At 35.0% G+C, this 23,843-nt stretch overlaps 2 protein-coding genes across 2 annotated transcripts; one reads left to right on the top strand and one right to left on the bottom strand.

Annotated features, from left to right (window-relative positions):
• Positions 1-984: 984 nt before the first annotated feature.
• On the bottom strand, positions 985-4,297 carry LOC143145980 (phospholipase A1-like). The gene is made up of 4 exons (XM_076309882.1): positions 4,156-4,297; positions 3,413-3,772; positions 2,944-3,186; positions 985-2,368 (listed from the first exon to the last, which is right to left on the bottom strand). The coding sequence occupies exons 1-4, from the start codon at positions 4,232-4,234 to the stop codon at positions 1,959-1,961; spliced, it is 1,092 nt and encodes a 363-aa protein (XP_076165997.1). The 5' UTR covers positions 4,235-4,297; the 3' UTR covers positions 985-1,958.
• Positions 4,298-7,521: 3,224 nt separating this feature from the next.
• LOC143145988 (pancreatic triacylglycerol lipase-like) lies at positions 7,522-10,622 on the top strand. The gene is made up of 4 exons (XM_076309893.1): positions 7,522-7,650; positions 7,989-8,348; positions 8,555-8,797; positions 9,523-10,622. Exons 1-4 carry the CDS (start codon positions 7,572-7,574, stop codon positions 9,930-9,932), a joined length of 1,092 nt encoding a protein of 363 aa, XP_076166008.1. The 5' UTR covers positions 7,522-7,571; the 3' UTR covers positions 9,933-10,622.
• Positions 10,623-23,843: the final 13,221 nt, after the last annotated feature.

Raw genomic sequence — 23,843 nt, 5'->3', positions numbered from 1 at the left:
ACAAATACAAACTAATAAATGATGACTTGCATCCTTACTAATTCTAGATACTTAAATTTCATCAAAATCACTGACCTGGACAACAGAAAGTGATCGTTCTGACGTGGAATTACTTCTGGAATATTATAATACAACATGAAAAATTCATTTGTTAATTTGTTAAAGCTGTCGATTATTTTAAAACAATATCACTGAAATCACCATTCAAACAGACTGTTGTAAAAGTAGATTGCATTCATTGTTACTACAGTATATGAACGTTGGTCAGATATATCGAATTGTTATGATTTTGTTCTTTGTAGATATTTTACATTTTCAAAACTGAATCGTATATCTGTAAGACCGAATCCTCGAAGGTTACAAAATTTACTTTTTAATCGTAAACTATCTCTGATAGTCAACCGCGTGCTGTTAATTGTTGCCAATGGAACTCGGTAAGTAATTAAAAAATGAAGGAAAAATAGAATAAATAATATAATGTAACATTCTACAGATTTTCTCAGTGAGTAGTTCTTTTCCTGTAACGTTGATAGAGATTTTTCATGAAGGGAATGTTCCAGAGAGGTTCTTTTTTACGTGATGTATAGGGTTTGCAGCTGGACTTTGAAGCCGGAACCGGCATTTTTTTTAAACGGCTTCAGGTGCATTCCTGTTTGGGATATCTCATAGTAGGATAGTGTTTCACTCAGTATTAGTGTTTCAGGTATGTTCATTGTCATTCCGCACTCCTGTTCACCTGAAGAGTTACACAGGCCAGAAAGCTTCCTCTTATACTCTTTTTTCAAACGGCCTTTAATGAAATTCGAATATCTCCGACGACAGTTCGATCCTTTATCATATCGAACACAAAGACGAGTAATTAACATGTTTAGTACGAAGGTGTTTTCATTGAGGAAACGAAAACTTTTTCGACGCTATTCGTCCTGTTAAACCTACTTAAGAGGAAACAGGAGATCGAGGACATAAAAATAAAAACATTTGTACTTCAAATTCAAAAGTTCCTATTTATTTTAATGTTATGTAATTTATACTTATCGAGAAAATTGTTTCTTTCTTTAAATACATTTTTTGTTTCATTTGGTACCCGTACATAAATAAGGTATTACGATGCACATTTGTTATCAGAATAGTCAAGTTACTTTACTTATGCCTCGATTTATCTTAAAAGTAAATTGACTATATTTGTACTCGTTGCAAGGTACTTGAGGTATTGCAAAATTTGTTTAAAGTTACAAGATAAAATCACATTGATTGCATACTTTCTAAGAAATTATATCAGACTTATAGGAATGAGCGTTTTCGATGAATTTGTACAAAGATACAATTACATACTGAGATCAAATTCTTATCGATCGATCAAAATTAATTTCTTAAAAATGATTCTCGGATTTGATATTAAAATTAACTTCACTTTGGAGAATTGTAGTCGTCTCGTGCTCCAACCCCAAGGCGAGGAACGCCCCATCTATTTGTATTTCCTTGAATATCGAATTGCAACTATTTCGTTTTAAGTGTAAAAAATGGTTTTAAAAGTCAAGTACCTCTTTTCTCTCGTCGACTCTTGAAACACAAAACACGGGCAGTATTAGCTGCTTTCATTCTCCGATATTCTTCGCTAAGAGCTCGATACTCAAGGAAAATAATTTAAAATACTGTTATCGTCTAGACCTCTGTTTCCAAGTTTTCTTTCCCATAAGGCAAAAGACGTTCTACACGACGTGGTGATACGTCTTTTCGTATGTCGAAAGTAGTATTTCTTCATTTTAGAAATACTATTTTCGGTTTGTTTCTAAAATGGAGAAATACTACTTCTGGCTTATCAAAAGACGTAGCACTGAGTAATACAAAGTAGTCTCTCTCCATTTTAAACGTAAGTCGAAGATAGTATTCCTAAAATGGAGAAATGTTACATTTGGTTGATAAAAAGACGTAACACCACGTCACCGATCGCGAATATGTTAACGTCCTTGTGCAAATGGAGCTTTCTTGCCCGTTTGTAAGTAGTATTCGCCTTTGGCCTGGGTCTTCGGCTCGACGCCTCCCATAAGAACAGTGGGCTGCGATTCACAGTCACCTCTTAGGTAATCCGAGTAGCTTTTACAACGCACACCCCAGAAGCCTTTATCGCTATTAATGGATTCCGCGTATAATCGAACCGCGCGTAAATGCGAGCACGCGCCAATTAAATCAATTGTGCAACCCACTTGGAAGGTGCCACCATTCGGGTAAAAGTCAATTTGACCGATCGAATTGCTGAAACCAAGTAAACCTGCGTTCGTGTGGATAATCTCCACGTGTTGCGCGTCATCCCTGGAAATCCTAGAGCCTGGACCACTCTGAAGGAAGTTTGGAAGAGCTGGATCCAAACCTGTAAGAAGATCTTGCTTTCATTGAGAGCCTTTGTGCGATCTACTGCGAGAAATTCTCACTTCAATGTAATTTTTCGGAATCGTTCGATATTATCAATAGCAATGAATCATTACTAACTTATCCTCCGGAATTTTTATCGCCTGCCACATAAATTAGGTTAAGACATTTAAAAATTAGTCGCTGTATTTGTACGTAAAAGGTGATAAAACTTTATCGTTAGCAACGTGTAGAGGATCGTGTGTAAATAAAGAGTATTCTCAAGATCACTCGTTTAGAGATAAGTCGGTAAAAGTGGTAAACGAAATTGTGTTCAATACTTGTGGACTGCTTTTCAAGCGAGTCAAAGTTTCGTAATACATTAGTATCATGGATTTGACTTCAGTTTCGACCAAACTAGTTAAATTTGACTTGTGCAATTACTCCACTCTGAAGGTGATAGAAGCTTCTTGCATTTAATAGAAAGAAATGTCAAAGAATCGAACATCTATTTGGTATTTAATCGACTAATTAAAGTTTGTACGTTGCTTTGCAAATAACGAGTCACCCAAGATCACTATGACTCGGTGGACTTACCGACAACGAATTTCACATTGCCCTTAGCATTACGTGCTGCCAGTCCGACAATATGAGCACCAAGAGAGTGACCAACTAGGCTCACTTGAGATACATCCATTCCTTGTTGTGCGAGGAAATTGATCATAGAGGAGACATATTGACCCACCATCAGGACACGCCTACTGGCCCAAAGGTAAGGTTTCTGCGATATTTTGCTCCAGTTCACCACGATGACGTTGTAGTCGCCGTGTTGAAGGAATGCTGGAAAACACCAGGAATACCAAATAAACGAACAAGAAGCCTTCGAGGGTTTTTCGAATCCAAACAACTAGTCATTGAAAGTGGTACGACCGTTTAATCGAAAAAGAGCAAACGGTTCGATAGAACTTTCCAAATAATTTATTTTGTGACGATAAAATGAAGGTGAAAGGGCAACACGAAGATGCCAATTAAGCGTCGAGTTCTTAAATAATAAAGTGGCACTCACCATCGCGAATCAAGTAACAAGCTTTGCTCTTGTGAGAGTTTATCCATCCATGTGTGATGAATTTCGTTGGTCTTTCCGGTTTGAAATGACTCTTCTTCAACTTAGCGACGTCATTGACGTACAAGGTATCAGGTTTTTTTGGGTTGGATCTTGTGTACAGGTAGAAATTGACACGGTTCTGTATGTCTCTCCTAGTCTGGTCCTCAGTTTCAGGGAAATCTAATTCCAGATTTATTTGAACAGGGTTGTCGTTGTCGTCGAACACGAATAGTTTTCCGTCGAAATTTTCAGCTCCAGCAGCTGCATCATTCATACGATCCACGGCATTTTCGACAACGTCAGGTGTTCTATATACATAACCTGTGGATAGTATTTCCATGTCAACTAATCATTGATCTGGACGTACAATTACAATGGTTTCTATTACGTTGTATCTTGTTCGTTGAACATACTGCAACTTGAAAATGCTTCAGGATAATATAATAAAAATTTGTAACCACTGAATTCTTGTACCTGGAGAGAACTCAATTACAGCTAACTGTACGATTCATTTAAAAAATTGTTCTGGTAACAACTACTTTTTCTATCAGAAGGCCATGATTCGTAATTGTTTGCAATCGAGAATAGAAAGTAAATTGCAACCCCTTGCGCGGAGTTGTATGCTGAGTATAAAGAAAGGGGTTAGCGTGAGAGTTCATGGAAAAATGTAAAAGAAAGAATATGAGAATAAGTAGTATGTTTACCATTGGCACCGCAAATGAACAGGAAACTAACCAGGACGTACATCTTCGTGTTTGACTTGACTCTGCTGGTGGCACACATTTGAATTTCCTTTATAAAGTCCTCAACCCATTGTATCGATCGATATATCGGTTTAATTGATAAGATAAAATAGAATTGTTATTTGCATCTTATAAACAGATGCTGTACGATAATGAAATGAAAGACGTTCGATTTCTGGCAGAGTCGGTTAATTAGGTAATTAGAGATAACCTTGGAAGACGAAACTCCTAAATTTTACGTGAATACTAAATTGACGAAAAGAAGTGACTTAATTCGATGATCAAAAATAATATTCGAAGATAATGTATCTGTAAGAATAATAATAGGGCGAATGTAATGTAAACAATACAAGAAGAATATTTTATCGCTAGTCTGTAATTGTAACAATTGTCCAGATACTCCTAAAATTTAAAGATTTTTCTCGTTTTCTATCGTTGTCTTTATAGTCATGATAATGAATATTTACGTGTAATGAAGTCAAAGTCTATATTTTCGAAAAAATAATATAGAACTGAAATCTCAAATTTGTCAACAAACAAATTTTCAGTTGAAAATCACTTCTGAATAATTTTCTATTAAAATAAAGTCAGCTATTATAATAGGGTATTATTGTAGGGAGCTATTATAATATGGGTAAAGTAAATTATTATAGTTTATGTTAAATATGGGTAAATATGGGTAAAGTAAATAAATAGTTTATGTTGACTTAAATTTACTAATACTTACTTCATTAATATTTATACACATATAGTTCTTTCTTGACAATAGTAATTTTTTAAATAATTTTCTGACAGTTATTGGAGTTTATGCCAGACATAATTATGAAAAAGTTGATTTCCATTGCATATGATACTCACTACTTTTATTAGTAATTATTTATAAAATCTCTGACTATATGTTTATATTTATTTATTGTTTCATTATGGGGTAGCAATCACAAAGCAGAAAAGGAATTTTTGGATTCTTCACCTAAATGAACAGTTGTTTGTTAAATTTAAGAAAGAATTAAAAGCATTGTATAAATATTATATATGGACACATTCGTGATGAAAAGACCCGGTGGCATAGACAAAAAGCAGCACACCTCTATTCAGATAAACTAAAACGTATTGTTAATCATCATTAGAACAGTATTGTATTAACGTCTTTACTGCGTTTTAATAGACATGAGTTCACTTTTTGTCTGTACCACCACATCTTTTCGTCATGAATGTGCTCATATATAGTATATATATACACATCCACACAATGCTTCTGTTTCTGTGTTAAATTTAACTAATAACTATTTGAACAAAGAATCCATAGTTTCTTCTTATTTATCAGTATACAATGCTAAAGATTCTCATGACGTAAGTAGATACGTATATTGTGTAGGAACAGACATCAAAACAATCGATCAATCCAAATGTATGATAATAACTATATCTTTGAGAAGAATAAGATTAAAATACAACAATTGCAACATGCTATATTTTACACATAAAAGTCAATTTCTACAACTTTTTTCATTTTAAATAATTAATAACAATAATTAGAAGAAGGTTATTTAATGTAATGTAACGGGATCTTTATTTGATAATTCGATAAAATTTTTACGACACGAATACTGAGAGCAAGATAGAAATAATTATTTATCGCTCAATCTGTACAGATTAATATAAATAAATGAAAAATATGATTTTTATTGGTATACCTTGGAGACTGAACATTAATAGCTTTAATTATAAATAATTGATTCTTCTTCAGCTTTCCGATTGCTACCCCATAATGGAATAATAAACATGTATACATATGTAATCTGAGATTTTATACGTTATTATTAATGGAAGTGGTGAATATCGTATGCATTTAGCTTCCTGTGTCTGGCCATATTGTGCGTTCACGTGTCGCTCAATGCGATCGCTCGATTTACATACCTATTTAAAGAGTATTTGTTATTTTATTAATACTTAACCGAAAGGACAATAAAATAAATGGAAATAAAGTAGTAAGATATTTTTGTATATCGACGTAAAAATTATAACGTTCTAATATTTAATCACAGACTATTAATAAAAATTCTAATAAGACGTGGTCTTTCCTTGGGAGACTTCGTGAGTGACATTTATGACGATATTTCCACAACGCAGGGTATGAAAAATATACCAGAACTGTATTTAGCAAAATTAATTAGGAGATTAAAAGGGGAAGAGAATCGTTCACTTATCGTTTGCAAAAATGTATCGAAATTGGTGGTCGTCATTGTCAGCATTTGTTAAAGACAGTTTTCTTCACTGTCTCATTTGTAGTTATTTCATTAATTACATTCATTCCCATACATTTCTGAACTTTTTATACTTAAGGTCGCATAAAAATCATACTATTACAGATGATTGGATTGGTCTTGACGGATCATTGTAAAAGTTTGCAGTTCTATTTAAAAAAATATTAATGAATTTAAAGTTGACAAAAATAGGACCTTGAAAGCGACTGTTTACGATTATAATATACTACTTTTTTAAACAAATAATGTTTTTCCTTAGCATATTCTGCTACTATTAAAAACAAGTGAAATATTTAAAATTGTAAGTATATAATTAATTACACGTCTGCTTTGCGATGGTTACTCCATAATGGAATAATAAACAAACATATATCTGTAATCTGAGATTATACACGTAATTCCTAATAGAAGTGGTGAGTATCGTATATGACGAAATTCATCGAATTACCTATAATTATGTTTGTCATAAACTCCACTAACTATCAGGATATCAGGAGATAAGAGGATTATTGTAATAAATGGAATACGATTAGTATCGATCTTAACATTAGTTAAAATAAGTATTAGTATACTTAAGTTATTACAATTTACAATATGAAAATAAGATACAAGAACTAATTTTACTACATTATACCTATTGCACTGTAGTAGCTTACTTTGTTTTAATAAAAAGCTCTATTTTTTCAATAATATATCGATCCTGTTTTACGTAAATGGTAACCAACGTTGAGATCGTATAAGTTACGATACAATAGTATTATGATTATGAAGACAACGGTAGGAAAGAGAAAAATTATACGAAGTATAATACAAATAGTTACAAAGAGCACTCTTCACAATTGTAACAATTACAAAGTATCGATAAATTGTTTGTATTGTATTTCGACACATCATCTTTGAATATGATCGTCGGATTAAGGTATTGTATCTATTTGTACTTCAGTAGTTTTATCGCCGAAGGTTAATTATAATTGTCCAACTAATCGATTCTGGCACGAGTCGTTCGACTTCTGTTTTATTATCATTCAACACCTGTTTGCAATTTATTAAGAAAAAATTGGAACTGACGTATCAATCTATCCGGTCCTTTTTGACTTTATAAAGAAACATCAAATGAGTGTTGCAAGCAGAATCGAATCAAACATGAAAACACACATCTTGATTAGTTTCCTGCTCGTTTGCAGTGCCAGTGGTAAACATACTACCTGTTTTCGTTTTCTGTTTTTTACAATTTCGTGTTTAGTCTTGATTGCAAAAAAATTCGTGAATCGTAGTCTTTCGATAGAAAAAAAATTGCTACAAGAACAATTTTGAAATGGAAACTCACAATTGACTAAAATTATACGTTCTCGTGGTATAGCAAGTCAGTACACATCAATTTTCTTTCCGTTCTCCTGAACTGTTGTCTTTCGGTTGCAGCGCTTTTCACGCAGAAATGCACTAGAATGCATCTTATAACATACGCGATAGAATGCATTCTAATTGTACATCAAGTTCGGTTTTTATTTAACATAGAAATACTGCTTATAGGTGCTTCGGTAGCCAATTCTACCGAAAATCGAAGAAATGGCAGCAATGTCACGATCGAAGATACAGCGCTTTTGAATAGAAACTACGGCACATTAATAAGGAATCAGAAGATCGGTGGCCTAAATCGAAAGGACGTGAACGAGATGTTGTTTCAAACTAAGGGTGAAACGAAGCAGGACTTGCCGAATCTTGTCTTCTTCTACCTGTACACAAGATCTAATCCAACCAATCCTGACAGGTTGATACTCAATGCTAATGCTTTGAGGAGAAGTAATTTCAATCCGGGAAGGCCAACGGTAATCGGTACACACGGATGGAGATCCTCTGCGAACGCCGAAGCTTGCACCTTGATTCGTGATGGTACGTGCCATTGAATTATTTAAGAATTCGATACATAATTAGATTCTTTGTCTTCATTCTTAATTCGTGATTTGTCACGATCACTAGATAATTTAGAAATTTGTACCGAACCATTTGCTCCGTTTCCGTTAAAGAGTTATACATGTTCAATGACATCTACGCGAAGACCTTCTATCCATTCAATAGGTGCACCTTGTTGTTCGCAGCATACCTTCAGCGTGGCGACTATAATGTCATCTTAGTGGATTGGAGCAACATATCGAAGAAGGAATATTTCTGGGCCGCTGGCCGAGTCGTGATGGTTGCTCAATATGTCTCCTCTTTGATCAATTTACTCGCACAACAAGGAATGAAAGCATCTCAGTTAACTGTAGTTGGACACTCTCTTGGTGCTCACGTTGCCGGATTGGCGTCATATTATGCGAATATCAAAGCGAATTACGTCGTTGGTGAGTTCAGTCGATCATACTGATCTTAAATTAATAGCTGTTTACCTGTGTATCCCATTCCTTGCGAAGTTTTTCGTATATTCTCAGTGAAGAACTAGACGAATTTAGAAAATTCAAAATTGTGCAGTACCTTGCAATGAAAACGTCCGTCACGAGACGTTTCCTATTGCACGAGTATTGTCGTACAAAAATAAATTAAAAACATCGATATTGAAGAATCGTGAGTACGCGTGCACCTGTTGGGCATTCGATTATTATCGTGATCCATTTACTTGCAATCTTCTGTATTTACGTACACTCATCTGTGAACTATTTCCTGTTTGATGCAACATAAAAAGTTAGCTGATCGGATACCTATTAATCGCAGAAGATATTTATTTCTTTCCGCGTAAAACAAATGCAGAAATAGAAATCAATTGATCCGTTCGAAATTTCAATCAAATACACGACTACATCACTGATCTACAAACTCGACGTATTCGAAACTTTTATATTATTAGAGATACGGAACATTACGCGCGATCCTCGACACGTCGATTACGTTATAATCCTAATTTTCAACTACCACCGGATCTGAACAGTATCGACAATTTTGAATCGTAGATAATTAATTGATAATTCGTTGCTATTTACAATTACGACTGTCGAACTGGAAAATACCATCGTAATAAGAATTCCAGCCAGACCATGTTACGTTCCTCGCTGAAAGCAAGTCTTTGTTACAGGTTTGGATCCAGCTCTTCCAAACTTCCTTCACCAAAATGAAAACGGCAGGATTTCTGTCAAGGACGGCCGATACGTGGAGATTATTCACACGAATGCAGATGTACTTGGTTTCCCCGAAGCGATAGGTGACGCTGATTTTTACCCGAACGGTGGTTCTTTCCAACCGGGTTGCCCACTTGATGACCCTATCTCGTGTTCGCACGGTCGCTCGTATCGTTACTTCGCGGAATCTATTAACAGTCAGAGAGGTTTTTGGGCGTTAAGCTGCAATAACTACGAGAGTTATAAAGGGAACGAATGCAATTCGAGACCCGCTGCACTTATGGGGGGTGCAGTACCAAACTACAACGTCAGGGGTAAGTATTACTTGAGAACAGCCTCAAGCCCTCCGTTCGCAAAAGGTCGTTAACAAATTCACGATCGTTACGAACGAGTCTTTTCACAAGTTGTACGTAGTGAAATGCAGCAGCACGCTTTCCGTTATGCAGCTTGCTTAAGATCACTGATAACGAAACGAAATTCAAGTCAACGATAATATTGTAAATTCTTCGCCTTAAAGACCAAGGTCTCGACACAGTGTATTGGACGTAAAAGTGATCGATAGAATTAAAATTTTGTAACTGACTATTTGCAAAGTGTCAATAAGAACAGACGAAGAGAGAGACCTGTAGCAATTGCAATTTAAATTATTTCTGCATCGTTAGACATAGATCTGAATTATTTAATGCGATCGATAACTGAGAAAACGAAAGAAATAAACGCACAAATTTTCTTCCGTCCAATCATTGAACCGACAGTATTATACGTAGTAAAGTAATGCACATTTTACCATTACGGTAAAGAATCATACATTGCTTTTACGAGTGTTATTATGTTTTTTCTTTAAATGTGACTCGATTTGATTTTAATATAAAACACGTGCAGGGTAGAAATCGATACAAATTTTGTAAAATTCAAGTATCTTGCACTGCGTGTAAATCTATACGGTTTACTTTAAATTGTTTTATCGTTGACATTCTGATACCTAATGCGTAGTGTAATATCTTCTCTATGTACAATTTTCAACGAATCATGCAAATACAGCTTTCTTTTGAGCATATTTCTTCGTGTTTCATTTTTTATCCTGTACACTCCCAACTCCAATGGGAAACAGTTATTTTTCAAAGAGGAAAGAGATGATATTTAAAAAGAGAAAAGTTGTTGACGGTGAGTATAAATTACATAACGTGAACGTAGATAGACACTTTTGAGTTTGATGAATAAATACTTGTATTTTTCCGTTCTCAATCTCCTAGTTTGTAAGTAGACACGATCGAACGAACAGCATCGATAAAGCTTCCTTCCTCCATTGAAAACATTGCAGTAATGGGTTAATTGCTTGTCTTTGTGGTAAAGAATGAATATCGTCGGAGATATTCGAATTTCATTGATGGCTCGTTTGAAAAGAGAGGATAAAGGAAATTTCCGCTCAACATATCTGGAACACTAATACTGAAACACTATCCTATTATAGGAAGTTTCGAACAGGAATGCACTTGAAACCGTTTCAAATAAATGCCTGTTCTGGATTTTTCTATCCTATACATCTCGTGAAAAAGAACCTCTCTAGAATATCCTCCTCGTGGAAAGTTTTTATCAACTTCATAGGAAGAAAATTATTCAGTGAGAATAACATTATATTATTTATTCTGTTTTGGTTCATTTTCAAGGCGATTCTGTTGCAAACAGAATTTTGGCAACATTTAAATATAATCTGAAGAAAGTGATGTATAATTTGTCGCATCGAATTTCAATAAAGTTCACGCATCAATTTTCAAAATAATTTTTTTCCAAAGATAAATCTTGTTAAGAAAATATTTATTTTAAAAATTCGATTTTCTTTCAGGCATAAAATCACCTTATCTGTTTTACCATTACTTCGACTCATATTTTGCATTATGGCCATTCATTCTAGTATATTTATTTTCAGTAAAGTGAAGTTCTTAGTGATTATATTACTCTTTCAATTTTTATTTTAACAGCTTCCATTGTGAAAAATTATTTGTCGAATATCTCATGAAATTTTATTATCTATTTTTAAAGGTAGTAATAGCCAGATAAGGTGATTTTAATATTGCCTCGGTAAAATATTTTAGTAAATCATCCATTGCTTCGTAGGATATAAAAAACATAAATAATACGTAACTTTTGTACGTTATACCGCGCGTGCAGCTATTCGTAATGTCGCAGTTAACGCATAAAATAAAATTTTGAAATAATGCATTAAGTAAATCTTCGATAATCGAGCTCGATCTCTATCAAGATAGCAAACGTATCGTTTACCGATTTGAGTTTCAAGTTATTACGAACGTGTGTAATAAATTACGCTATTATAACTCTAAACAATTCTTAACTTCCGCTTCATTTCGAACAATTAGCCGCCAGATAAGGAAAAAAGTCACAACAAAAACACACAAACTCCGTGTAGACAAGATATTAATCTATCAACTGGCGTTTGATTATCAGCTCAGATTCGACTGGCGATTTCTTTCACTTTGTATTAGGAAATAAATGTTATACAGCAATTAACGAGAAAAATATTTTCAAATCAAACGATTAAGCTTTATCGTACCTCGATAAGTAGAACAATGCACTCGAATATACGTAAAAAAGAATCAAATGAAAACGCACACTAATAACGTCGAGATTTATTGTTGCAACGAAGTTTAATCTCACTGCTGTTTTGCTTTTAATAACCAACTGCTTTTCCAATACATATTTTATTTTATATTTCAAGCTACCTTATCTAGTTTAAATTAAATACTTAAATAAAATTGTTACCCAATTGATCGCACGCTGCCAGAACAAACGTTAGTAACACAATTTGGTTATTATTAAAACAACGTCCAACCTTTGTTACCAGACCAATAATCGTTACTTTTTGAAAAAACGAAGATACAATACAAAATATGAAGTAATGTATTCCGATTCGATAAAATTGTTTATCGATCAACCTGTTCAATTCCCGACTGATCGTTTTACCGAGAAACAATTAATGCTGTTTCCTGTCCTAAACTATCTATCACCGACAGCTGATTTTTCGTGATCGAGCTAACTGGACTATTGGTAATCTAAACGCTTTACTGATACTATTGTAGAATACTAGCGAATGGTGCGTGTGTGTGTGTGTGTGTGTGTGTGTGTGTGTGTGAGAAAAAGAGAGAAAACATGAAGGCGAGCAAAGGTACGAGCAACAATAAGTCTAGACGATGGGTCAGGTGGGTTTTCAATAACGTTGACATAGTACAGGACGACTGAGTGTGATAATGCGTGGAAACGAAAGGAAATGTGTGTGGTCCGGAGAGAATGTGAAGTGTTTGGGATAGATGAGCAAGTGAAGTGTTTCTGAGGCGTGAAAGAAGAGCATTTGAACTGAACGACGGAGTATCCGAACTGAAGTGCGAATGACGAACAATTGAGATGGTAGACTGAAGAATTTTCGGTGAACGTGACTGGATGCACGGAATGAGAAATATAAGGTGCAAGAGAAGTGCATTTGGGAACAGTAGTTGTTGATCGTTGAGTCTACTGTATCGTAGAATGTGTTTGATTGTGGAGTATCTAGATAAATGCTGTTACTCTAGGTCGCAGGTAGAGTTAATTACGATTACAGAGTATCTGGAGAAGTGTTGTCTACTCTAGATACGGTATAATTGATTACGATTGCGGAGTATCTAGATAAAGGCTGTCTACTCTAGGTACGGTGTAGTTGATTACGATTACGGAGTATCTGGAGAAGTGTTGTCTACTCTAGATACGGTATAATTGATTACGATTGCAGAGTATCTAGATAAATGTTGTCTACTCTAGATCTCAGGTAGAGTTAATTACGATTGCAGAGTATCTGGAGAAGTGTTGTCTACTCTAGATACAGTATAATTGATTACGATTGCGGAGTATCTAGATAAAGGCTGTCTACTCTAGGTACGGTGTAGTTGATTACGATTACGGAGTATCTGGAGAAGTGTTGTCTACTCTAGATACGGTATAATTGATTACGATTGCAGAGTATCTAGATAAATGTTGTCTACTCTAGATCTCAGGTAGAGTTAATTACGATTGCAGAGTATCTGGAGAAGTGTTGTCTACTCTAGATACAGTATAATTGATTACGATTGCGGAGTATCTAGATAAAGGCTGTCTACTCTAGGTACGGTGTAGTTGATTACGATTACGGAGTATCTGGAAAAGTGTTGTCTACTCTAGATAGGGTATAATTGATTACGATTGCGGAGTATCTAGATAAATGTTGTCTACTCTAGATCTCAGGTAGAGTTAATTACGATTGCGGAGTATCTGGAGAAGTGTTGTCTACTCTAGATACGGTATAATTGATTACGATTGCGGAGTATCTAAATAAATGCTGTCTATTCTAGATCTCAGGTAGAGTTAATTACGATTGCGGAGTATTTCAATATTCTAATATTTCCGCTGAGACCAAACAAATAATCCACAAATTCACTTCATAAGTTTCTCTTGACATCTTTGTAATTATTTCATATTTTATACTTCACGTCATAATTTATTGCAAAGATATCGAAGAACATACAAAAATTATTCGTACAGCGAAAATTCAAGAACGGAAACGTCTATTTAAATCATTATTTGCAACATAGTTTCTCAATGAATATTTTTCACACGCTATGATTACGGATAGAATTCCAGAAAACTATCAAACCGCTAATTCTAGATCTACGCCAGCAAAGTTACGTCAATCGTTCAGATTTCAATTTTGACCTGAGAAAAAACAAATATTTCACGTGTACGACTAAATTCACCCGCCGGAATATTAAGTCCATCGCGTTAATATTATACCCAACAGAAGGGACACGTTCGTCCAACGGTTAGTGGAACGAGCGATCCTCTCCGAACCCTCTCCAATGCTGATCATCGGAAAACGCATCCACCGCGGCAGACATTTTACAGAATTTCACCATATTTGCGTTGCACTCGTGCGTATTGCCAAGTGAAAATCGCCGATCGGGGAAATTGTCGCTAGAGGAGAAGCGTAGAAACCGTGGCCTAAAGAACTCGCGTGCATCGGCGCCAGTAATTCTTGTCACCTGGCAGCCACGTGGGCCCATCCGGTCGAACGAGATTAAAATCCGAAATTGACGCGCAGGAAAAAATTAAAGTTGTAAAGTTTCTGGTATCTATCAACGCGGCTCGGCTCCATATATCATCCAATACAACCCCCGTTGCTGGCTCGATGGAACTATTGTCCGTTCTTTCTTTTCTCGTTTCCTCCTGCAGCTGGGACAATTGTTATTCCGGGACCCTGGCCATCGGTCGACCATTTATTTTTCTCAGGGAAATTCGAGGACATTCGAGGATTGAAATTTCTCGATTCGGTCTGTCCTAATTCTTTTTTCGAGCCTCCTTCGTCAATGCGAGCGCAAATTCGCGCGGGGGGGAAGATACTTTTGAGGGTTTAAAAGACTTCTCTATAAGTAGATCGAGGGATCGAGCTGACACGCGGCGTTCTTGAATTTGTTATTATTATTTAATAGAAAAAAGTACTTAAGCTCCCGAAGGGAATAGATGAAATAAATCGATCGTTACTTCTTTAGGAATTAAATCACTCGCTGTACTGTTTACAATGTTTGGTCCATTTAAAATACGATGTAACTTTCACAATTTCCGAAGAAATAGTACGAACATAATTTGCACAATTTTGAAGACAATATTAGTTCCAAGATAAAAATGAAACCATTTCGTTCCATTTAAGTTTAAGACAAATTCATTGGCCAATATGATCTTGAATTAAAAATATTTAAAAAACAACCTATTCTGTTTGATTAAATTTGAATTTCGTTTAATTCGGTAAATGTTCACCTAACCTCCAAGGTTCCAGCCCTCCGATTCTATCTCGAAAACTATTGCAAATACAGGGAAGTATTTTAAACGAATTACGATTTGACGTGTAAAATAATTTATTCTGCGCATAAAAAAAATAGATACTATCAAAAGCGACAAACAACAATTTTCAACCACTTTCGCATACGTACGGTATTCATAAAATCTTTTCAATTGTTCATTTATTATTCCTAACTGTCAACAGGTGTACACCACCAGTACTGGACAAGAACACCGATTGCAAACTCAGAAAACAAATATTTAATCGAAAAGTTTCCGTAACAAGGACCCGTAACAAAGATCGGAACGTTGAGAGGCGAGTTTATATTTCTGAAAATTACTTTGGAAGTTTACCGAAGTTTACGATTAACACAAGTGGCGGAAAAAAGTACGGTGAACCCACGTAACTAAAAAGGTCGACCGACAACGGAATCGGGTTGAAACAGAGTAACACGGAACGATTAACGAAGAGGTAACGGACACGTTTTCTCTGGTCACCCTTCGAGGTATATTTAATAACCACTCCTCGTTTTTATACCCTTGCGGAAACTCGTTCCGTGACCACTCCTGACCGTGAGAAACGGGGTCGACAAAGGGATGAAAAACCCACATACTTCTCGAGGGATGCGGATATATCGCGGGGTCCAGTCTTCGCCGATTGTCCGCAAAAGAGCGATCGTCTTCCCTCGATAATACGGAACGGTCGATCGTTCGTTTATTAATCGCTCTCGACGGTTTGTTCCTTTCGGTGATCTCCAATTAGTCATGAAATTACCTAAATTACTAACGGCCGCCACTCGTTTCGAAATTGTCCACTTCGTTGGCCCCGTGAGCGTGTGTGTACTTGTTTCATGACACATTTCACTGAATTCACGCGTAAATCGCATAAAATAATTGCTAAATGAATCGCGTCCCTGTTTTTCCCGGCTTGCTTATTAAGCAAACGTTTCGATTAACACGGTGATTAATTACCAAGGTCACCGATTGATGACGATACGCGTCATATTTACAGTGCGGGCCGCGTCGAAGCCGGAAAATAAGCGAACCTTTAAACGATCATCGAAAACAATTTCGGGCTCGTGTCGGGCGTAATACCTTCGATAAAATTATGCTGCTGCCGGAAGTAGTACGTAAGCAATTAATTGACGGTCGAATGAATGAAAATTGAAATGTACCGGAATTAATGGAATTATTCAACTCAAAAAGTCCACGTATCCAGTGGGATACTTTTATCTGTAGTCTCTTCGTTACGTTATAATTAACATCGAGGGGTAAGCAAGTGTACAACGAGGAAGAAATATTTGCACAGCTATTGTGTGCGCGGCGATTGAAACAGTGGCGACTGATGAAATTTGGTTAAAATTTATCCATGCGATCGACGATTTTAATCGTACGAAATCGTTGGAGTGCGTGCATAATAAAACTCTGATAATTTATTTCCGATTAATACAATAATAATCATTTATCGGAAGTCACGTTGGCTTGAAAACCATTACCGTCCGTTGTAAGTTACATTTGCAACATTCTATACGAATCTTGCATAAATTTAACGAATGGAATAGTCATTCTTTTTAATCGATCGATTTCAGTATGCTAACTTTTTAATTAATTTTTTATGATACTTCGTCGAGTACTTTGTCCATTTGAAGCAATTTAACGGTAAATATAACAATAAAAGTAAATCATCAAGTTCGACACACAATAGAAAAAAATATATTGATTTTCCTGGCAAAATCAAATAACAAATATCTAATTTTCAAATAAAATAATTTATTTGTGAAACGTACTATTGCTCGAGCAACATTATCCTGGATAAAATACTAGAGCAAATAGAAAATTAGATAGAAATTTTATTCGATTAATTATTCGAATAATGTTGGTTTATTTTGATAACGCTCATCCCTGTGAGTAGCTTATAATTCTTGATATTGACTTTTGGTCGTTCAATTTTTCATCACTGAGCAAATTTGACGATTATAAATTGTTCTTCGGTAAGTTGTCTTGTGTACATTTTGAAAGCAGGAAATTGGAAACAAATATACAATTTCAAAGCAGTTATTTGATCACTGTTATGTCTTTAATTGCACTTTAACAAAGACCCGTGAGTAAAATGTAAATATATTTTATAAGAATATCAACAATATTTCGCTCTCATAAAAGACTGTTATTTGGAAAATTGTGAGTAAAGTGCATATGCACCTAGAAAACAAGAAATCTCGTTTCCAGTCATCAACGTATATTTCGATGATAACGAGATTCCTCCACTTTGAAAAGTCCACTTGTGTTGCGAGTTCGTCGAGTTAAAATAATTTTTGTGCAGCCAAATACTCGGTACAAAAAATCAAATTTTCGGTCATTTAGAGGTTGCCATTAGCAATCGCGTGATAATGGTTGCTTAGCGACGCAATTGCGAGCAAATACTAATCGACGAATGAACAATTGGTCCATACGTGCCCCGAGTGGGAAAATAATTTTTATGCTGTCGAATACTCGATATAAAAATAAAACTTTCGATCATTTAGGGGCTACCATTGGCAATCGTGTAATAACGGTGGCTTGATAATGCAATTACAAATAATTACTAATTTAAAACTTTAGCGAACGTATAAAATGGCAGCCAACGTACTCGAGGACCAGACGTGGTACGTAACGTTGAATAAATAAGTATTACGTCCAAGAAAGAAGAATTTCCATAGTAAATTGAATTGCCCCTAATTAAAAAAAAGAAAGATCCATATTTTAATAACCGATCCGACATAGAAGTCTTTCTAACAGAGCGAAGGATTCCGTGAATGCGCATGCGTGGAAGAGCCAGGTGTCCGGATGAAATTTTGTCATTAAGGGGCTAATCTAAAGAAATCACGTGACACATAATAGGAGATCGAGGAACAAAAAGACATAATTTGAGATCGTATATAGGTAATCCGATCCAGGACAGTTAGCCACTTACGTTTAATTGGTTCTTATGGCGGCCATCTTAATTGACCGTCTGACTATTATCGGATAGAATTACCGTGTATTTGTACGGTGCCTCGTGGTCTCAGGCGCCTGAGTCAACTTCCATCGAAGAAATAAAGACGGCCTTGTCCGACCAACACGGATTTATCTGCTTTGCAAATAAAGTAATACGTCAACGTCACCGTGGTACAGCAGCACCGTTAAGTCTAATTGATTAATTACATTAATCGTGCAATTAAACGACACTTCTTATCCGCTTCTATCGCACGTAAACCTGACCAATGAAATATAAATCTATTATATTTTCAGTGTTATCGGAGTATTCCTCGGCTATTCTTGCCCGGCTTAAAGTAATTAAGGGATCGCGTTTCTGGACAATTTTGGAAAATGAACTCAACAACAGGGATAAAATATTGTACGTTGTACGTTTAGTGTAGCAATATCTTTTACCGAATGTTTACTGTTACAACCTGAATCATCTAAATGTTGCTTCAATAGCAAAGTTTGAAAGGGTAAGTATTGATAACAGGAGAAACGATTCACCGAAGTAATTTGTTTACTAAATCCTATCACCATCAGAGTTCTCCCAAACTATTGTTTTTACATTTACATTGTCAAGTATAAAAGAAACGTTATTAAGAATAACGATCATGGATATTTACAAATACACCACATTTTTCATTCATTAAAATAATTTTGTCCACTTCTTAAAGAAATTTTCTAAAGGAAAATTTTTAATAAATGTATTTAAGATCGAAGAATACTTTTCGATATATTTATTCAACTATATGATATATGGACACACGTTTTTAAAAATGTTGCTCAATTTTAGGTGTAGTATTATAAAAGTTTACCAATTTATACAACATTTCATTCGAGAGAAGAATTTTGTCTATTAATTTCTTTTCTTGGCGTTACTCATGAAGGGCACAAACGAGGCCTAAGAAATGTCAAATCGGAATTTTCTCGCTTATTTATCATTTTGGAGGGAACAGTTTTATTAAGCGATAAAGTTGTTCATATAACTTACTATAGGTAATTCGAGAAACATTGTCTATCGTGCTCAGTTGTAACGAACGCTCGAAAGTTTCGGATACTAAAAATTACTTCAACTGTTTAGAATTGGACGCTGCTCGAAATTTCGATAGACAACTTCTCAACTGCACAAAATCCGATGGATTACGAGAGACCGTTACGGTTAATTTTGAGTAACTCGATTAATTTTGGAGCGCCAAAAACTTTCGTATGCTATTAGGTCATTCCGTAAGCAATTTTGTTATTTGACACTAACTTTTGATGTAACGAATTAATACTTAGATTCTTTTTAATCAACCATAATATTGATCATCATTTTCGATAACTTTTTCCCGTTTCTCGACAAACTTTTCAATTTCATTTTCAAAAAGATCGACATGTTTTGAATTAAGAAACTGATACGGTGTTAATTGTACATATTAAAACTTTTAATTTTCGTCGAAGTCGTCTGTGTTATGTTCTAGTCTGGAAATAAAATTTCGTGAACGATTGATACTTGTTCTTTCATTAGAGCTACAAGCGAATTATTTGCTGTACATATTCGTTGTTTGATTTTTATTTAAAAGCTCGTAATGAATTACATCCCTGATACATCATATGTACGGTAAAAGTTTTCGAGGGTGAAGTTCTCAAAATTTCTCTGCGTTTGGAAAACAGTATAAAGTATAAATGTCTGATCGGATGCGAACCATTGATATTTACGTTTAAGATTGTTGTATAAAACCCACTTTTTGCCATCAGTACCAAACCAATCGAGAAACAGGCAACTGCTTTATCGTTCTCTCAGTGAAGCACAAATGTTCATTCGCTGAATAGAGTTCACCATCGACAACTCATGCGGAATTCATTTTCAAAGTTTAATATTTTTCCATTTGTTGCAACTATCGATCAACAGTGCTACTGCTACTACGTAATCTTTCCGACAGTTCTTCAAGGATTAAATGAAGTTTAACGTCGATTAAATCATTTAATGCTTCTACGTCGAATGTTACTTATTAGCCGGACCTTGATTCCTCAGAAAGGCCAAAATTAGCATTTCGAAATTTGAAAAACAACTTTTGACATTTCCTCGCATTTAAAACGTGTTCACCGTACAGTAAACAAATATTTTTAACTGTATACGATACTCTATTATCTTTTTTAAACTTGTTCAGCATACAGTGTCACAATGGTTTTTGCCCACATTCATTCTATGATATTTTAAAAATGAAAAATGTCAATCCAACTGCTTCAAATGCACGTTATAAAATGTCGAGAGAATACTCTTAACGAGACGTAGACAGAAATCTCTATAAAGACAACGCCAAAACAAGATACGGATATTTGTACATATATATAAAGCAAGATAAGGAATGACATTACGTATGGAGCGATGCAATAGATGTCATTTGAGACACATGTACATAATAAAATTATTAATTATTTGATTGTGGGTTATATTTCGAATATAACCTATATTTTCTATCTATGCGATTGGAATTCTCATTTCGTTCTCGATTTTATTTTCATTTCTTAAATTTAGTGGTACTAGAAACTACTGTTTTAACATTTACGTCTTAATAAAATATATACTAAATTTATCGTGTATATATAAAATAATAAATAAATATTTTAGTTCGTAATCGTATATCCAATCTTTTGTATTTTACAAAAATGTACGTGTCTATAGTCGAGCAATAAATGGTATATTGGCATAGTAAAACCATTGAATAAAATACTCTGTCATGAAATGATCATTATTATTAAAATGTTTATCAATATTCTACTTATCTAAAAAGACCTAAAATCAAGATCAAAGTGTACAAGCAATATATAGTACATACGTGATTACACTCGGTCGGAATAGCGTTGTAAATTATTCCTCTTTCTTTTTCACAAACAACATTCTGAATCTTCGAATTGTTAAACTTTTAATACGTTCCTCTATTCGACTATATACTCAAGGTCTGTAGCTAAAAAATATCCTGAATGTACGGAACTCTTATTTTTCACTTTACAATCCAATGAGAGGAATCAGAAATTATATCGAGTTGCACCTGTTATAATAGCTTCAATTATAAAAAAAACAATATATCACGATTACGCGATGGCGCGTAAAAGATCCGAGACACGTACCAGAATTAAACCTCGATCTACAAAATTTATCCGATCTTCCAGAAGTTTCTCTCGTTCCGTCTCGTGCTTGTATCGATATGAAATTTTGGAAAATTGATCGAACCACTTTGGAATGCGTCGCAGACGGACAGATCGTCAATAAATATCGAAGGAGGGTGATTAATTATCGGCTATCTGGAGTCGAGGTTGCTCGTGCAAATATCGCGGAGATATTTGGCTAAACACGCGTAAGTTCCTCGCAGGCCACTCCGTCGAGACGGCGGCGCGCAGCCAAAGAAGTCGAGGGGTACGAAGAATGAAAATAAAAAGTCACGAGGGTAGGACGATGTCCTTAATTCAAATATTGACCGTCCATTTATCAAACGACCGAAGCCTCGATCCGCGCTAATTAGCTTTTCCTCCTCGTTCCCGGATTCCGTTTCCGCGCTGTTGGCCTGCCCGATGCCTCGAGTTTGACACTCCTTTATTTATCAGCCGTTTGATCTTGCCGCGTTCACGTGGCAATAAGCAGAGGAAGCTTTGTCTCGCGAGTAAGTATATTTGATATCGAAGGGAGAGGCTGCGCGCGATGGGTGGGGTTGGACGCGTGAAAAAAAATTTCGCGCCGTCGACACCCATTTAACGCGGCTATTAATTAGAGTTTGTCGATACATTTTAATTAGAACGCGAAAGAATCCGTCGCGCAGGTGCCTGCATCGAATCTTACCAGAACTGGATGCATTGGAACGGTTCAATGTCGATTGGAAGGAAATTCGAATCGAGAAATCGAGTTATTCCGTTTGGTACTGTATCATCTTGTACAGTGATATATAGAGTGTTAATTACTAGGCTGTTACATTATTGTACCATTGGAGTACACTTGTACAGTAATACATAGAGTGTTAATTACTAGGTTGTTACATTATTGTACTACTGGAATGTTATATTATCGATATTGCTATTTATACTGTTACACTATTAATTGTGTAACAACAAAATTTTCACGTTTAATTCTTTTTATAATACCAAGTATATGAAAGTAAGTATACGAAGTTTAAGAATTATTAAGCGTTAATAGTGTTACGAGAAAATATCGTTCGACGTCTGCTGCTTACGATGATACGAATATATGTAATAAGTTGTCCAATATGTTTTATCGAACGATAAAATTGACCGATTCTACAAAGCATGGTATGTACATAAACTAAAATTGAATCAAATAGTTAATTATGTCAACTATTTCTAAATTAAAATTGACAATTAATGAAACAAAATTTTGGTTAATGATTAATTTTTACAAATGTTTCAAGAATACAGAATATACTGTTAACAATAGCATTTTTCAGAGATAAATTGACTACTTCCTAGTATATATCGAAATAAGAACGTTACATCGACTCGATGAATTTGAAGAACGAAACCAGGGATGAATGTATAGTACTTGTACGAGAAGATTGCATCTGAAATTATGGTGGATCCTATTCGTATAAGGACCATCTTCTCAGGCGCGAAAAGGAAGCGTATCTGTTCCATGTACGCCTGAGGAGATTAGCCCTGAACGAATAGGAGCTGCCATAACTTTAGACACAATCTCCTCGAGCGAGTACAGTAGTCTTCGGTCGGGTGGAAATTACTTCAGGGCTTAATTTCCAAGTAAATAAAATAAACTTAGTACCTATCTCTATTCTGTAAAAGAAAGTAATAAATTTGAGCTAACGTTTTGACCCTTGTTCGCAGGTGCTAACCAGAAGGTTGTTTATCACAAAATTAGTCCGTAAGAAGAAAAATGATGAAGCTATACAGAAAAATGAAATTGAATTGAAGTTTGAACTCCATGAAATTAAGAAAACGTTGAACAGATGGTTTTAAACGTTGAACAATTGGGAACAATACGTAGGAACAGAACAAATGCGAGGATAGATCATTTATTGCATGTTACAGGACAAGTGTGTTGGCAAAGGTGAGATATGTACTAAACTCTGCTACTATAATTAAAAAAAAAATAAAGAAACATTAAAAATAAACAATATAATACGATATGTATACATATAAGATTCTACAAAGTATGGTATGTACATAAACTAAAATTGAACCAAATAGTTAATAATGTCAACTGTTTCTAAATTAAAATTGATAATTAATGAAACAAAATTTTGGTCGATGATTGATTTTTACAAATGTTTCAAGAATACAGAATATACTGTTAACAATAGCATTTTTCAGCGATAAGAACGGATTAAAAATTACTCGCGTTAAACCTGAGTTTGAACAAATAGGAGTTATATGTACTACTTTTAATCGGAAGAAATCATTGTTCAATACCTACTTAAACTCCTTG

This window comes from Ptiloglossa arizonensis, chromosome 4 (genome assembly GCF_051014685.1).
Source record: "Ptiloglossa arizonensis isolate GNS036 chromosome 4, iyPtiAriz1_principal, whole genome shotgun sequence".
Lineage (NCBI taxonomy): Eukaryota > Metazoa > Arthropoda > Insecta > Hymenoptera > Colletidae > Ptiloglossa > Ptiloglossa arizonensis.
The sequence above is the reverse complement of the archived record's forward strand: the minus strand, read 5'-3'. Positions and strand labels throughout refer to the sequence as shown.